This window comes from Capricornis sumatraensis, chromosome 6 (assembly GCF_032405125.1).
Source record: "Capricornis sumatraensis isolate serow.1 chromosome 6, serow.2, whole genome shotgun sequence".
NCBI lineage: Eukaryota > Metazoa > Chordata > Mammalia > Artiodactyla > Bovidae > Capricornis > Capricornis sumatraensis.
This window is the reverse complement of record NC_091074.1, coordinates 97,999,879-98,017,262: the sequence shown is the minus strand read 5'-3', so window position 1 is coordinate 98,017,262 and position 17,384 is coordinate 97,999,879. Positions and strand designations below refer to the sequence as shown.

General features: G+C 43.1%; 1 protein-coding gene across 1 annotated transcript in view; it reads right to left on the bottom strand.

The window, feature by feature from the left end:
• Positions 1-17,384, bottom strand: part of SHC3 (SHC adaptor protein 3) — a 181,509-nt gene that overhangs the window by 120,441 nt on the left and 43,684 nt on the right. The window contains exon 2 of the mRNA XM_068974421.1: positions 6,290-6,360. Coding sequence (XP_068830522.1) covers positions 6,290-6,360 — 71 coding nt within the window. The remainder of the gene's footprint in view (positions 1-6,289; positions 6,361-17,384) is intronic.

The window sequence follows — 17,384 nt, the reverse complement described above, 5'->3', positions numbered from 1 at the left end:
CATGGAATTCTCCAGGCCAGAATACTGGAGTGGTAGCCCATTCCCTCCTCCAGGGACTTCCCAACCCAGTGACTGAACCCAGGTCTCACACATTGCAGGCAGATTCTTTACCGTATGAGCCACCAGGGAAGCCCCAAAAAACTGGAGTGGGTAGCCTATCCCTTCTCCAGGGAATCTTCCCCACCCAGGAATCAAACCGGGGTCTGCTGCATTGCAGGTGGATCCTTGACCAGCTGAGCTACCAGGGCCCTTCCAAATTCATCCTTTGGATCTGCAAGGTGAGAAAGCTACAGAATCAAAGTCCTGCCCGTTTCGTGCAGCATGTGGGATCCATGCCATTACTGTCCAAGAGGAAGCGATCACCTCAAAGCTGAACAGAAGATGTTCAGACCCCCTCCCTGCCTGGGTGTTTCCAGCTTCCTCCTGGTCAGGATATGTGATCAGACCCCAGGTCATCCCCAGACCGTGTACAGTTCTCCCAGAGGCAGAGCTGCGCAGCGCCTTACCTGCCCTTCTTCCTCTGCGTCCATCTCCTGTCCCCACAGCTCCTCACAGGCTGAACGCCACCCTGAGGATGGGAAATCTTCTACAAACAACACAAATAGCTCATTAGTAAATGTAGCCTTACCCCAAACCTCAGCCTGGGCACTGATCCACTCCCCCGTGAGCTGGTGATGAAATGGCCACATGACACAGAAGTTTGATGTGAGATGGCAAAGGGCTGTGGTGGACATTGTGGGGGTGGAGGAGGCCAGGATGCCTAGCCCCGCAGCCTGGTCGGTCCCTCTCTCGCGGGAAGTCCAACGAGGACACGCGGTGGTGGGAGGCCTTCATGCACGTGAGGGGAGACACCACAGCTGGGATGCATGCACACAGATGAGGATGCTGGGGGAGTTAATGGAGCTGAAGGACTGTGTGGTGAAAGGTTTTACCTTGGCCTTTTTCTTTTTTTGAGAGCATTGAGAGAATGTTGGAAGCCAGAAGTGACTGGACAAGCGAGCGTTACCAAGGCTGCCAGGTCGACTCAGGGAAGAGAGGGTGGATGGAGAGAAAAAGCTGGACTGAGGCCGTCCAGCTAGCCATCTTTCAGGCTGAGGATGGACCCCTCCACGCTCCTAATTGACAAGAGACCCCTGCAAGCCAGGCCGCCGTTCTCACTGTAACAGGCTGTATCAGGAGCATCCGCGATCGATCTTTAACACCACGTCTGCAGATTCTCGTCTCCCTCTGGCCGCCAGGGCATGCTGGTTATTTTGTTCAAAATCATGGCCCTGTAGCCATCACAGTGCCCAGCACTGTCAGACCAGTTCCACATAGTCACACATCTACCATCTAACCAAACTCCCTAAGGGAAACATCGGACATAAAAGATCCCAACATCACAACGTTCAGTCTGACTTACCAGCTCATGGCTGATTCTGTGTCCATTACACTCTGCCCCCTCTTACTATGTGAGAAAGTTGTGGCCGGGTGACTCTGAACTTCAACTCATGCGAGCATCCATGATAAAAGTCTTCAGAGAACCCCATCGATAGGTTGAATCAGAACAAAAAGAGGGACTTCCTTAGTGGTCCAGTAGCTAAGACTCTGTGTTCCCAATGCAGGGGGCCTCGGTTCGATCCCTGGTCAGGGAACTAGATCCCACACGCCACGACTGAGAGTTGGTGGCTGGTGTACCGCAACTATAACCTGGTGCAGCCAAATAAATAAAATATATTTTTTAAAAGAACAAAAGGAAATGACTTCCTCAAAGAAGGAGGTTGTCCTTACACAAATTTTGAGTTTGGTTTCAAACCAAAAAGATTTCATACATATTCCTGGGGAATTTTCAAAACACCTGGACTCTGAAGCAGAACCCTCCAGCATGTTGATGCTAAGTGGAGTGCTAGGGAGCAATATTGCCCACGGGCCGTGCTGGTCAGGGTCTGGGCTAAACCTGCATCTTCAGGGCCCATTGAACTATGACAGTTTTAAAATAAGGGAAAGTGGCCGGTTAGCTCAGTTGGTTAGAGCATGGTTAATAAAATAAGGGAGACGAAAAGCCTAAACTAGATTCAACTGTTTTCTCTCTACAGTTTGTGTTGGTCTCTGCTCAACATTTTGTATATTTACAGGAACTCACCCTCACCTTCATTTACAGGAAGTGTAGCAAAGCCATGCACACTGAGTTCATGTGTCTATGTGAGGCTGAGTGGAAAGCAAACTTGATGGTTATTGGATGAATCCAAGCACTGCAGGAGGTCAGCTGGGATCGTTTAGAACCAAAAATACACGTCAGAGCATCACACTTACTGTTGGAGAAGGACCAGCTTGCTGAGCGCTCTGGGTCTAACCGCATATATATTTATAGCCTTCCATGCCCTAAAAACAGCTTAAGGTGATTTCCAATAATAAATCAAATTTAACACGGTAAATCAAGTTAGCCGATGGGAAGGGGAAAGAAAGTAAGGCCTTGCTTTTCCTGTGATCATGGCACGTGGGCACTTCCTGTCACCCTGCAGGGTGGCCTGACAGGCTGCTCGCCTGAGTCAGACCGAAAGCACACTCGCCACCCCGTCCCAGTCCACCCCATCTGATGGGGCACGTCACGGTCTGACAGGAAGTACAGTAACTCAGTCCAAGCCATCCCCCGAGGCACAGGGTGTGGTCCCCATGGGCAGAGTAGCCGGTTGCCACAGCAGTGGCCATCAGCATTCTGCCAGTCTCCTCATGTGAAGACCTAGTGGCTTAATGCAGATGAAAGCGTAGGTCTCTGACTGACTTCCAGCTGGGGAGCTGAGTCCTCCCTGTTTCAGGCCCCCCACCTTCCCCAGGGTGACACCAAGCCGAGACCCTCCCCGACGGCCCTCCGGGCTGCACAGCACAGTGAAACCCATACAGGGAGAAAGGTGGTTCCCCACGTGGGTTTCAGGTTTCACAGACCATGAGATGGCGCTGGTGATGGGGGAAACAACAGAGGGCAGTTTCCTCAAGCTCTTGAGTGGCCCAGCTTCTGCCATGGGGTTCCTGTATGGCCTTAATAGTGCTGAGTTATAAGGGTGTGGGGAGGTGTGCTGAGAGGGGTCACGTGGTGGGGTCAGAACTCAAAGGAGTCACCCTCTTCAAGGCCATGCAGGTGCAGGGACCAGGGCCACATTGGGAAGCTAGTTCTCAGTTCAGTTCAGTTTGGTCACTCAGTTGCGTCCGACTCTTTGTGACCCCATGGACTGCAGTACAACAGGCTTCCCTGTCCATCACCAACTAGTTCTTCTGCAAAAGTTTTTTCTTCATCTGTCAAGCATCTCTGTCCCCTGAGCAGACTTTCATAAATACAGTAAGTCTCCACATATGATCCTTCAAGTTGTGTGTGTGTGTGTGTGTGTGTGCACACTCAGTCGCTTCAGTCATGTCCAACTCTTTGTGACCCTATGGACTGTAGCCTGCCAGACTCCTCTGTCCATGGGATTCTCCAAGCAAGAATCCTGCAGTGGGTTCCTATGCCCTTCTCCAGGGGATCTTCCCAACCCAGGAATCAAACTCAGGTCTCCTGCATCTCCTGCACTGCAGGCGGATTCTCTACAGCTGAGCCATCGGGGAAGCCCAAACCTTCAAGTTGCAAACTTGCTAAGATGTGAACATGGTTCACATGTCCAAATCATATACATTAGTTCACACGTGTGGCATACACTGTCACATGGGTGCATTCTCTACCAGTGGTTGTGCTTTGTGTACTTTGCTACAGTATTGTCTAGAGTGTAGAGGTGCGGTATCTTTATTTCAAGTTCAGGAAGCCTGGAAGCAAGCATTACAGCAGCAGTGATGAAGCAGGTACTATGGTATTTTTCAAGGTACTGTACTGTAAGATTGAAAATGTTTTATTTGTTTTTTGTTTGCTTTTTTATACATTATTGGTGTGAAAAGTATTTTAAATCTTTTACAGTATAGTACTATATAGCTGGGCTTTCTAGGTGGCTCAAAGGTGAAGAATCTGCCTGCTAATACAAGAGACACAGGTTCAATCCCTGGGTCAGGAAGATCCGCTGGAGAAGGAAATGCCAATGCACTACAGTCTTCTTGCCTGGAGATCCCCATGGACAGAGGAGCCTGGCGGCCTACAATCCATAAGGTTGCAAGAGTTGGACATGACTTAGGGACAACCACAACAATAGAACTTAACTACAACATTAGGTTTCCCTACAATCTTTCAAGAACGCCTTTAGTACATATGTAAAGCACATCAAGATGGGAGAATTTAATCACAGGTATGTTTAACACTCAGCTGCCACACAGACTAAATCACGCCACATCCACAGGACACCACTGAGCATTTTTGTCCTGGGTGTGAAGGCTGCTTTCTGATGTTGATTTGTCAAACCATTTCCTACAAGTGCTGTTTGGCTCGTAACAAAATAAGACAGAGGTCACATGATAAAAATGAGGCAAAAGACAAAAATCATCACAGAGAAGAACAAACACAGTTTTCAAAAAGTTATATGTATGTATGTATAACTGAATCACTTTGCAGTATAATAGAAATTAACATGATATCATAAATCAACTATATTTCAATTAAAATAAATATATTGATTTTTTAAGTCTAATAAACCCAAGTCAATTCTGATATAATCGAAGTACAACACCAAGTTTCCTGACTCAAGGAATGGCACTTCACTTGGCCCATTACATTGCTGCACCTCTGCTAGAATCTAAATAGAATGGAATTGGATGTCTGCTCCACAGCTTTTTTCTACCACGACTATGATTTTATCTGCCCATTTGGCACCCAAAGAATGCCTAGACCTTGATCCAAAAGCACACTGGGATTGCTACTGTCCCCCCACCCCCACGCCCACCTCCATTCCTGAAAAGTAGGACTTGGTCATTTGCACGTGCATCTTTCTCCCCCAAAACAGGGGGTCTGGCAAAGCAGAACAGCAGCCATGGTAAAGACTCGAAAAATATTTCAGAAGAATTAAAGTGACATAAAATTATCTTGGCAGTTCTAGGACCTGTAAAGAAAATCCAGTAGAAATGGTCGACAATTCTGTTTAAAAAAACGACAGCACCATACACAACATTGTAAATCAAATATACTTCAGGTTTTTGAAGTTAAAAAAAAACAAAACAACTGCCACCCCCCATGAGAAGGTGACCAGGGTCAGGGGTTCCAGTGTCTGTAGGTCCGTGGTTAACCATTCTGCCCACACCCCCGACACAGCACTGCCTTCTTACAGCTGGGATGAATGAGTGATTGACTAAACATTCGACTTTTACTCTAACTGCTCTCACTTCAAAATACCATTCTTTTGCCTTGGCAATATCCATAAACCATTTTCTACAAATCTGTGGAGATGGATTCTCCCCTTGGTGTAGATTACCACTGTGTTCACAGTAAGTGTCTTTTGAACATGAATTTCTTCAATGAGCAAGAAGAGGTTTCATTGTGATGCTTAAATGTAGATTTGAGGTATGTAAATTACTGAGCAGCTAATTACCATAAATAATTGCTTTCTAAAGCTCAATCTTTAGTTTTTGGCTTGCTAACGCAAAGATATCCAATAGACAAATTTGAACGAAATAAAACTGAGGCATTTTCTGAGGTCACTGTTTAAATTAAACAATGCCACTACTGCCAAAGCAATATAAGCTCATCACCTTCTGAAATGTAGCTATTGCACAGACCTAGTCTTAGCTTTCTGGTTCTCTTCTTCAAGATGACTTGAAATTGGCATTTTTCTAAAGATACAAGCTCTACTAGGCTATGGCTCTTATAAAAACATGCTTAAAAACAGAATTGGCCCTCAAAAAGTTTAAAATCTGGTTTAAAATATATAAACCTGCTCAAAATCCCTGATGCCTTAAAAGAATCAGTCTGCTTTCTAAATTATTACTCCCATTAAGATTTCTACTTCCAACTCTGTGCATTCTATTCTCTGTGTATACCATTGGAAATCCTCTCTTGACATCTTGATTTAAAAAAAAAAAAGAATTAACAGAGATTTAAAATATCAGTCTGGTCTTAGAGTTTCATTTATTAAAGAAACAAACATAAACACTCCATTTGTTTGCAACTTAATTATAAAAAGAGTTTGGAAGTGAGGAGTGTTCTTCAGGAAGCTTGTGTCAAGACATACATGTCACAAACATAGAAGAACGCTTGGGAGACTTGAGACAGTGGGCCCTGACTCCCTGTCACTGGTCACCAGCACTCAAGGGGCAGACTTTCCCTCTGGAAATTTCTAGTGGTTTACCTCAGAAATCATTCCTTTCTCAAGTAAAATCACAGGAGTCCATTTTCAAGAGGGCTTACCTGGTAATTTGAGTCCTTGTACTGAAGTCAAGCGACCTCATTGAGCGAAGAACTTCAATGCACCCCAGATACTGCAAAGAGAGAAAATGTAAGTCATGAGTCAGAGAACTAAGATGAAGAGACAGTTCCTAACCAAAGCAAAGTCATTTGGGGAGCCACACACATTTTTTCAGCCACATTATAACTTTTATTCATGGTGACGCTTCATTCTGTTTCTATAGAAGTAATAACTCACACCCATCATAAAACACCCTGAGTGCTTACATTCGGCACTATACTTAACTTTCACGAAATCCATTAGTAAGTTCACTTTCTTTAGCAATACATCTTCAAAAACTTTTGTTGAGGTATAACTTGTATGTCATAAAATGCAGAAATCATAAATGTACAACTCAATGATCATTTAAACATGTACCTGTCATGTAACCACCACCCAACATCCCAACATCCCATTTCTAGTCCTTTACTAAATTTCCAGAAGTTTATAATATTTAAAGAAAGAATGAAAACACTATAATACCAACATTTTGGCCAACCTTACACTTCACTATTTCGTAAATACATTTTGGGTTTTGAATAAACAATAGATTATCCCCAAAGGTGTTTTATGTTGGTTTACCAGAAAGACCTCTTCTGAATTATTTAACATAAATTTTCAGAATTTCAACTTAACATCTAAATTTGTAGCTAAATTAGTTTATCAGTTTTATACATGAGAATGTATGTGTATATGTGAATATATGGCCACAGTTAGAGCTACAGACAAACACCTAGAATGGAAGAGATAGAATATTCGTGTTCCAAAGCCCTCGGGGGAGTTTGAAGGTACAGATGTTTTATACTAATGACTTTAAATTTAGACATAGCAGGAAGGGACCTCATGCTGTAGTACAGAAAAGACTGCATTTAAATTATACAGAAAACCCGAATTTGAGCCTGGCTCTGTCATATCTTCTTACATAACCTCAAGCAAAACTTTAAACGTCTCTGAAATGTGACTATTACTCCAACCATTGAACATTCACAGTTATTTAAATACCACCACCTCCATCAGTTAAGTGGGTACCATGAAGAGTCACAGAGACATATGAATAAGATGACCACCAACCTTGCAGAGTCATATGATTAAAGGGACAATATCACAGAATCATGTGAATACCAAGACCAGCATCACAGGGTTATATAACCACCACCACCACCACCAAAGTCAAAGACTTACGCAAATACCACATCCATCATCACAAACGTACATGAATACCATGACCAACATTACAGAGTTATGTGTACTACAACGAGGTCACAAGTCACAGGAAAACGATGAACAACAGTGCATGATTACGTGACTACCATTATCGCTATTATAGACTTGTGTGGATGCCATCATTGCTACAGCAGGGCTAGATGATGACCACTGTCACTAAGATATGTGGAGACCACGACCCCCTGTGCCGAGTTACAGGATTGTCAAGACCAGCACTGTCACAGTTATGTGAACATCACAACCACATCCCAGAGCTATGTGAGTACCATCACCAGCAACATTAAAAAGTGAAGTGATTACTTCAACCAAAGTGGCAAAGTTGTGTCAATAACTCTGAAATGTGTGATGACCATTCCTACCACCACTCCAGTTATGGAAACCTCCATGCCCACCACTGCAGATGTGTGAATATGACATGACCACTGCAGGTCAGCTAGTTACTATGCCCACCATCACAGAGCTACTGAAGACCGTTTTATAACACTGAAGAATTATATGATACCACCAATACCACCATCGGAAAATGTGAATTCTGTGACTACTCTCTCAGTTATGGGAATATCACTACCTCATAGTACCATGTTAATGCCAACACGACCATCACTGTAGAGCTGTGTGAATTCCATGCCCAAGTCCTGGTGTTATCTGAATTACACCATCACTGTCCTCACAAGATCTGTGAATAACAATATCAATGCCACACAATAATGCCAACACCATGACAAAATAACATCTTAGGATTATGAATACTGTGATGAATTGCAGTGTCTATGAACACAACCTTCCTCAGTGATGCGGGGTCGTGTGAATACAAGACCTCTGCCACACAGTTATTTGAATATCACATGTTGGGCTGAGCCCTACAGGCTTGCAAGCCCTGCACTTGCCCCACTTCAAGACCCAAGAAAGAGCTGGTGTCAGCAACAGAGACATCGATGGCTTAATGGATGAGGGGAATCTCACATGTCTGAAGCAAGGTCCCGGAGCAACAACCCACCATGTGCAGCAGACAGCGGGCAGAACAGGGCAGTAGTCTTCACTCCTAGGGGGAGAGGGAGGTTACCAGTTATAGGGGGAACTGACATCAGGTTGGCTATCAGTTACCAGGGAAAACCAGGAGGGGAGCATGTCTGTAATGGCCCATTTGATAAGGTTTCATGGTGGAGACGCTCTAAACCAAAGCTTAGAATGATCACCGGCTGGGGCCGGGGGCAAGGATGTGGGAAGGTCAGTCATGTGAGTAGGGTGTAGGTATAGCTGGCACTGGTCAAGCAGGGGATGTACAGAGAGCAAGAAAACAGCCATCTTGGGTGGCCGGATCATCCACCACCTCTGCCTCGACAATGATGATATGTGAAATGCAAACCCCTGGCCAACCACCAAGGGCCATGGAGATAACATCAGCAACATCATAAAGTCATATGAATGCACCTATCACAGTGGCACATTGTGTGTATGCAAATACCACCACCACGATAGGGCTGTGTGGATACCATGACCAACATCACAGCTATGGGAGCTGTGGGAACTATGGGAATAGACAGCCACCGATGAGGTTATGAGAAGACTATCACTAACACAACCACTGAGTTATGTGATTACCACAACCAACACCGCAGGTTGTGTGAACAGCATAAACAACGTCCAACATCATTTCAATGCTATCAGCAACACTGCAGATACGTGAATATCATGTCCACCACAGCAGAATTCTGTGAAGACCGTCTGCACCCACTCCACAGAATAACCCATGACAAGCTCACCACTGCAGAGGCAGATGAACACTACCACTTAGATCCTTGCAGAGTCACATGAATACCACAGCCACCAGCTCTGCAGAGATATATGGCTATGACCACAACCAACATCACAGATTCTCGTGAACACCACCACCAACGCTAATGCAAAGCTCTGTGAATTCCTTGATGAATGTGCAGAGTAACGTGTAGACCAACGTCTCAGAGTTGTCATTACCACCACTAAACCTTCACAGGCATGCCAGTACCTCCACCGCTGTTACAGTTATATGAAGACCATGTCAGACTTCAGGGAATTATATAGGATGACCAATACTGCCACATTCACAGCACTGCGTGAACATCACCACCAACACTGCCAAGTTGAATTACCCTCCCGAGGGTCTGTAGCAATGTGTCCTGTTCCCACCAATGTCTAAGCAAGTTTACTTCTCTACCCTCTGTAACAGCGGACAACATCAATCTTTTGAAACTTTGCCTCTCGTGGGCAAAAGCATTTCTTTTCTGTTGTTGTTTTCATTTGAATCTCCCTGTCATCTAATCAGATGGTGTAGTTTTCTCATTTGTTTATTGCTATTTGCACTTCTTTTTCTGTTAACTGACTGTTCATATCTTTGGTCCAGTCTTCTATTAGGTTCTTCATCTTTTTCTTCTAGATTAATGTGATGTTAATCTTTTGATGGTCAGTTTCTACATTTTGGGCTTCCCTGGCGGTTCAGAGGTTAAAGCATCTGCCTGCAATGCAGGAGACCTGGGTTCGATCCCTGGGTTGGGAAGATCCCCCGGAGAAGGAAATGGCAACCCACTCCAGTCTTCTTGCCTGGAGACTCCCATGGACAAAGGAGCCTGGTGGGCTACAGTCCACGGGGTCGCCAAGAGTCGGACACGACTGAGTGACTTCACTTCACTTCACTTTTCTACGTTTTACCTAAAAGAACTTGTTACCATAGTAATATAGTAATATTTCCTGTGATTACACGTCTATCCTTTCTGGTGTGGCTTTGGAATGCCCTATCTTACATGAGAAGGTCTTGTGTCCACTGATTCTCATAATACTCTTCCAAATTTTATTTTAAGAATATTTATTTATTATTTACCTATCTACGCTCTCACTTTACTTAACAGTTTTCATCTAGCTTTTTAATCTTTTTGGGATTTATTTGTCTATATAGGCTATGGCATGAATCATAATGCTAGCCTCCAAATGGACTACTACTTATATGAGTTGTTGTTGTTCAGTTGCTAAGTCATGTCCGAATCTTTGCAACCCCATGGACTACAGCATGCCAGGCTACCCTGTCTTTCACTATCTCTGAGAGTTTCCTCAAATGTATGTCCATTGAGTATGTCCATGTCAGTGATGGCATCCAATCATCTCATTCCCTGTGGTCCCCTTCTCCTCCTGCCCTCAATCTTTCCCAGCATCAGTTCTTTTCCAATGAGTGAGCTCTTTGCATCAGGTAGCCAAAATCTTGGAGCTTCAGCTTCAGCAGCAGTCCTCCCAATGAATAGCCACGGTTGATTTCCTTTGGGATTGACTGATTTGATCTCCTTGCTGTCAAAGGGGCTCTCAAGAGTCTCCTCCAGTACCACAGTTTGAAAGCATCAATTCTTCAGCCATCAGCCTGCTTTATGGTTCAACTCTCACATCCATAATAAATGATTACCAGAAAAACAATAGCTTTGACTATATAGACCTTGATCGGATAAGTGATTTCTCTGCTTTTGAATATGCTGTCTAGGTTTGTCGTAGCTTTTCTTCCAAGGAGAAAGCATCTTTTAAGTTCATCTCTGCTGTCACCATCCACAGTGATTTTGGAGCCAACGAGAATAAACTCTTCCACTGTTTCCAGTTTTCCCCTATCTGTTTGCCATGAAGTGATGGGACTAGATGCCATGATCTTAGTTTTTAGAAAGTTGAGTTTCAAGCCAGCTTTTTCTCTCTCCTCTTTCACCCTCATCAAGAGGCTCTTTATTTCTTCTTTGCTTTTTGCAATTAGAGTGGCATCATCTGCATATTTGAGGTTGCTGATATTTTTCCTAGCAATCTTGATTTCAGCTTGTGAGCCATCCAGCCCAGCATTTCATATAATGACTCTGAGGCTTCCCTGGTGACTCAGATGGTAAAGAATCCACCTGCAATGCAGAAGACCCAGGTTCAATCCCTGGGTGGGAAAGATCCCCCAGAGAAGAGAATGGCTACACACTCTGGTATTCTTGCCTGGAGAATTCCACGGACAGAGGAGCCTGGGGTTGCAAAGACTGGGACACAATTGAGGGACTACCTTTCACTTTTCACCCTACATATAAGTTAAATAAGCAGGATGACAATATACAGCCTTGATGTACACCTTTCCCAATTTTGAACCAGCCAGTTGATTCTTGTCCAGTTCTAACTCTACTTCTTGACATGCATACAGGTTTCTCAGGAGACAGGTAAGGTGCTCTAATATTTTCCTCTCTTTAAGAATTTTCCACAGTTTGTTGTAATCCACACAGGATAGCTCAATTGGTAAAGAATCTGCCTGCAAAGCAGGAGACCCCAGTTCTATACCTGGGTTGGAAAGATCCGCAAGAAAAGAGACAAGCTACCCACTCCAGTATTCTTGGGCTTCCCTGGTGGCTCAGCTGGTAAAGAATCCGCCTGCAATGTGGGAAACCTGGGTTCAGTCCCTGAGTTGGGAAGATCCCCTGCAGAAGCGAAAGACTAACTACTCCAGTAGTCTGGTCTGGAGAATTCTATGGACTACATACAGTCCACGAGATCGCAAAGAGTCGGAGATGACTGAGCAACTTTCACTTTCATTCACTTCACACAGTCAAACCTTTAGCATAGTCAATGAAGCTGAAGTAGAGGTTTTTGGAATTCCTTTGCTTTCTCTATGACTAAACAGATGTTTACAATTTGATCTCCAGCTCCTCTGCCTAAGCTAAATCCAGCTTGTACATCTGGAAGTTCTTGGTTCATGTACTATATAAAAGTCTAGCTTGAAGGATTTTGAGCATGACCTTGCTAGAATGTGAAATGAGTGAAACAGTGCAGTAGTTTGAATATTCTTCAGCACTGCCTTTCTTTGGAATTAGAACGAAAGCTGGCCTTTTCCAGTCCTGTGGCCATTGCTGAGTTTCCCAAATTTGCTGGCATATTGAGTGTAGCACTTGATCCTAACAGCATCGTTTTTCAGGATTTGAAATAGCTCAGCAAGAATTCCATCACCTCCACTAGCTTTTTTGTAGTAAAGCTTCCTAAGGTCCACTTGACTTCTCACTCCAGGATGTCTGGCTCTAGGTTAGTGACCACACCATTATGATTCAGTTGAGTTCACGTCAGTAGCTCAGTCGTGTCTGATTCTTTGTGACCCCATGAATTGCAGCATGCCAGGCCTCCCTGCCCATCAGCAACTTCCAGAGTTCACTCAGACTCATGTCCATCGAGTCAGTGATGCCATCCAGCCATCTCATCCTCTGTCGTCCCCTTCTCCTACTTCCCCCAATCCCTCCCAGCATCAGAGTCTTTTCCAATGAGTCAACTCTTCGCATCAGGTGGCCAAAGTACTGGAGTTTCAGCTTCAGCATCATTCCCTCCAAAGAAATCCCAGGGCTGATCTCCTTCAAAATGGACTGGTTGGATCTCCTTGCAGTCCAAGGGACTCTCAAGAGTCTTCTCCAACACCACAGCTCAAAAGCATCAATTCTTCGGTGCTCAGCTTTCTTCACAGTCCAACTCTCACATCCATACATGACTACTGGAAAAACCATAGCCTTGACTAGATGGACATTTGTTGGCAAAGTAATGTCTCTGCTTTTCAATATGCTATCTACGTTGGTCATAACTTTTCTTCCAAGGAGTAAACGTCTTTTAATTTCATGGCTGCAATGACCATCTGCAGTGATTTTGGAGCCCAGAAAAACAAAGTGAGCCATTGTTTCCACTGTTTCCCCATCTATTTCCCATGAAGTGATGGGACCAGATGCCATGATCTTACTTTTCTGAATGTTGAGCTTTAAGCCAACTTTTTCACTCTCCTCTTTTACTTTCATCAAGAGGCTGTTTAGTTCCTCTTCACTTTCTGCCATAAGGGTGGTGTCATCTGCATATCTGAGGTTATTGATATTTCTCCCTGAAATCTTGATTCCAGCTTGTGCTTCTTCCAGCCCAGCGTTTCTCATGATGTACTCCTAAGCAGGGTGACAATATACAGCCTTGACGTACTCCTTTTCCTATTTGGAACCAGTCTGTTGTTCCATGTCCAGTTCTAACTGTTGCTTCCTGACCTGCATATAGGTTTCTCAAGAGGCAGATCAGGTGGTCTGGTATTCCCATCTCTTTCAGAATTTTCCACAGTTTATTGTGATCCGCACAGTCAAAGGCTTTGACATAGTCAATAAAGGAGAAAGAGATGTTTTTCTGGAACTCTCTTGCTTTTTTCGATGACCCAGCGGATGTTGGCCATTTGATCTCTGGTTCCTCTGACTTTTCTAAATCCAGCTTGAACATCTGGAAGTTCACGGTTCACGTATTGCTGAAGCCTGGCTTGGAGAATTTTGAGCATTACTTTACCAGTGTGTGAGATGAGTGCAATTGGGCAGTAGTTTGAGCATTCTTTGGCATTGTCTTTCTTTGAAATTGGAATGAAAACTGACCTTTTCCAGTCCTATGGCCACTGCTGAGTTTTCCACATTTGCTGGCATATTGAGTGCAGCACTTTCACAGTATCATCTTTCAGGATTTGAAACAGCTCACCTGGAATTCCATCACCTCCACTAGCTTTGTTCATAGTGATGCTTTCTAAGGCCCACTTGACTTTACATTCCAGCATGTCTGGCTCTAGGTGAGTGATCACACCATTGTGATTACCTTGGTCATGAAGATCTTTTTTGTACAGTTCCTCTGTGTATTCTTGCCACCTCTTCTTAATATCTTCTGCTTCTGTTAGGTCCAGACCATTTCTGACCTTTATCAAGCCCATCTTTGCATGAAATGTTCCCTTGGTATCTCTAATTTTCTTGAAGAGATCTCTAGTCTTTTCCATTCTGTTGTTTTCCTCTATTTCTTTGCATTGATTACTGAAGGCTTTCTTATCTCTTCTTCCTATTCTTTGGAACTCTGCATTCAGATGCTTATATCTTTTCTTTTCTCCTTGGCTTTTCACTTCTCTTCTTTTCACAGCTATTTGTAAGGCTTCCCCAGACAGCCATTTTGCTTTTTTGCATTTCTTTTCCATGGAGATGGTCTTGTTCCCTGTCTCCTGTACAATATCACGAACCTCATTCCATAGTTCATCAGGCACTCTATCTATCAGATCTAGGCCCTTAAATCTATTTCTCACTTCCACTGTATAATCATAAGGGATTTGTTTTAGGTCATGCCTGAATGGTTTAGTGCTTTTCCCTACTTTCTTCAATTTAAATCTGAATTTGGCAATAAGGAGTTCATGATCTGAGCCACAGTCAGCTCCTGGTCTTGTTTTTGTTGACTGTATAGAGCTTCTCCATCTTAGGCTGCAAAGAATATAATCAATCTGATTTCGGTGTTGATCATCTGGTGATGTCTGTGTGTAGAGTCTTCTCTTGTGTTGTTGGAAGAGGGTGTTTGCTATGACCAGTGCATTTTCTTGGCAAAACTCTATTAGATTACTCAAGTCATTAAGAGCTTTTGTGTACAGTTCTTCTGTGTATTCTTGCCACTTCTTAATATCTTTTGCTTCTGGTAGGTCCATGCCATTTCTGTCCTTTATTGTGCCCATCTTTGCATGAAACGTTCCCTTGTTATCTCGAATTTTTTGAAGAGATCTCTCATCTTTCCCATTCTATTTTTTCCCTCTATTTCTTTGCATTGTTCACCTAAGAAAGTGTTCTTATCTCTCCTTGCTATTCTCTGGAACTCTGCATTCAGTTGAGTATATCTTTCCCTTTCTTCTTAGCCTTTCTCCTCTCTTCTCAGCTATTTGTAAGGCTCATACAAGTACTTAAGTAAGAACTTATATGAATATCACTGATTTAATCATTCATTCATGTCTTGCTGGATTAATGTGCCAACTTTGTGGTATATTAAATTCTTATTTCTGTATGGACCTTTATCTGAACTCTCTTATATGTCATTGGTCAATTTATGAGTCTCTGGTGCTTATTTTTCCTTAAGAACTTTAAGATTATTTAGTGAAGTTCTCCCACACCCCAAAAACCGTTTGAATTCCATTGAAATTTCATATGCTACCTTGAAAAGAATTTACATTTATTATTAAGTATTTTATCCACAAACATGAGAGTTGTCTCAAATTCAGATATTATTTATTGCCTTTAATAAGACTTTGTAGTCTTTATTATATAAGTCTCATACTTTACTTTGGTGTATTCCAAGGCATTTTTGGGCTCCAAAATCACTGCAGATGGTGATTGCAGCCATGAAATTAAAAGACATTTACTCTTTGGAAGGAAAGTTATGACCAACCTAGACAGCATATTAAAAAGCAGAGACATTACATTGTCAACAAAAGTCCATCTAGTCAGGGCTATGGTTTTTCCAGTAGTCATGTATGGATGTGAGAGTTGGACTATAAAGAAAGCTGAGCATCGAAGAATTGATGCTTTTGAACTACAGCATCAATTGGAGAAGACTCTTGAGAGTCCCTTGGACTGCAAGGAGATCCAACCAGTCCATCCTAAAGGAGATCAGTCCTGGGTGTTCATTGGAAGGACTGATGTTGAAGCTGAAACTCCAATACTTTGGCCATCTGATGTGAAGAGCTGACTCATTTGAAAAGACCTTGATGCTAGGAAAGATTGAGGGCAGGAGGAAGGGTGACAGAGGATGAGATGGTTGGATGACATCACTGACTCAATGGACATGAGTTTGAATAAACTGCAAGAGTTGGTAATGGACAAGGGAGGCCTGGCATGCTGTGGTTCATAGAGTCGCAAAGATTTGGACACGACTGAGTGACTGAACTGAAGGCATTTTTGTATAAATTTTGGTAACCACAGGGAATGAGAGTTTGACTTTTCCATCATGTGTCTACCTGGTTTTTACTACATAGAAAATTCGATCAATGGGATGTACAAAATTGAAGGATTGTGCAAGCCTGGACAATGGAGCCCAGAAAACCTCCCAGAATTGAGGACAACCTCCTACCACCAAAGAGACTGAAGCATACAACACAGTGTAAAGTCAGGAAATTTAGATGCAGAAGTTTCCACATTAGCCTCATAGGACTTCCAGGAAAATAAAAGAAAAAAGTAGAGGGACAGTTCTCTTTCAGCACCAAATATATGAAAACAAATAACACAAAAAGGATGAAGAAGCGTACTAAGCCAAGAATCTTATATCCACCCAAACTAGCATTCAAATAGGAGGGCAAAGCAAAGACTCAGAAAGTTAACCACCCACAGACGTTCTCTGAAAGAATTATTTCAGGAAAACAAGGACTACAAAAAAGAGAAGGATGTGGGCTGCAAGAAACAATGATAAGAAAAGAATCAACAAAATTTACAGGTACACTTTATACCTAAGCAATTATTGATGCATAACTCTAATTCTTTTTTATACTGATGGGAAGCTAAAATCTCAGATGATCTCAATATGGTTGGTAGGGGACAAAGAAAAAAAGTGGTGGAGGAGGAGAAGGGAAACTTGCTGAAGGAGACTGGACCACATAAGCATATGAACATGAGGATGCTTAGTTCACTGGGTCCACCTTCGGAGACCTAAGGCACAGAGAGGAGACAAAGACGGTGCAAGTACTGCTGGGAAGAGCAGTGGGAAGGAGGAATGGTTCAGGAGGAGTATTAGCTCTGAATCCTTCTATGTTGTTTATAGATATTTTACATAGCAAGAACATGTTTGTTTATTACTCATGCAATTACAAAATGAGGGAAAATTAAAAATATTTTCCACCAAAAGAAACAGACCATGCTTAATAAAACTGGACCTCCAAGCCATGATGCAGATGGACCAAAAAGTTATTAAGGTCATCTGGTGTCTCAAATGACAAAGGATTTTAAGCAGCCCTCCCGGATCCTCTAGAGAGCTACCTTGTTCTGATGATGCAATAGTGAGGGAAGTGATCCATGAAACCAG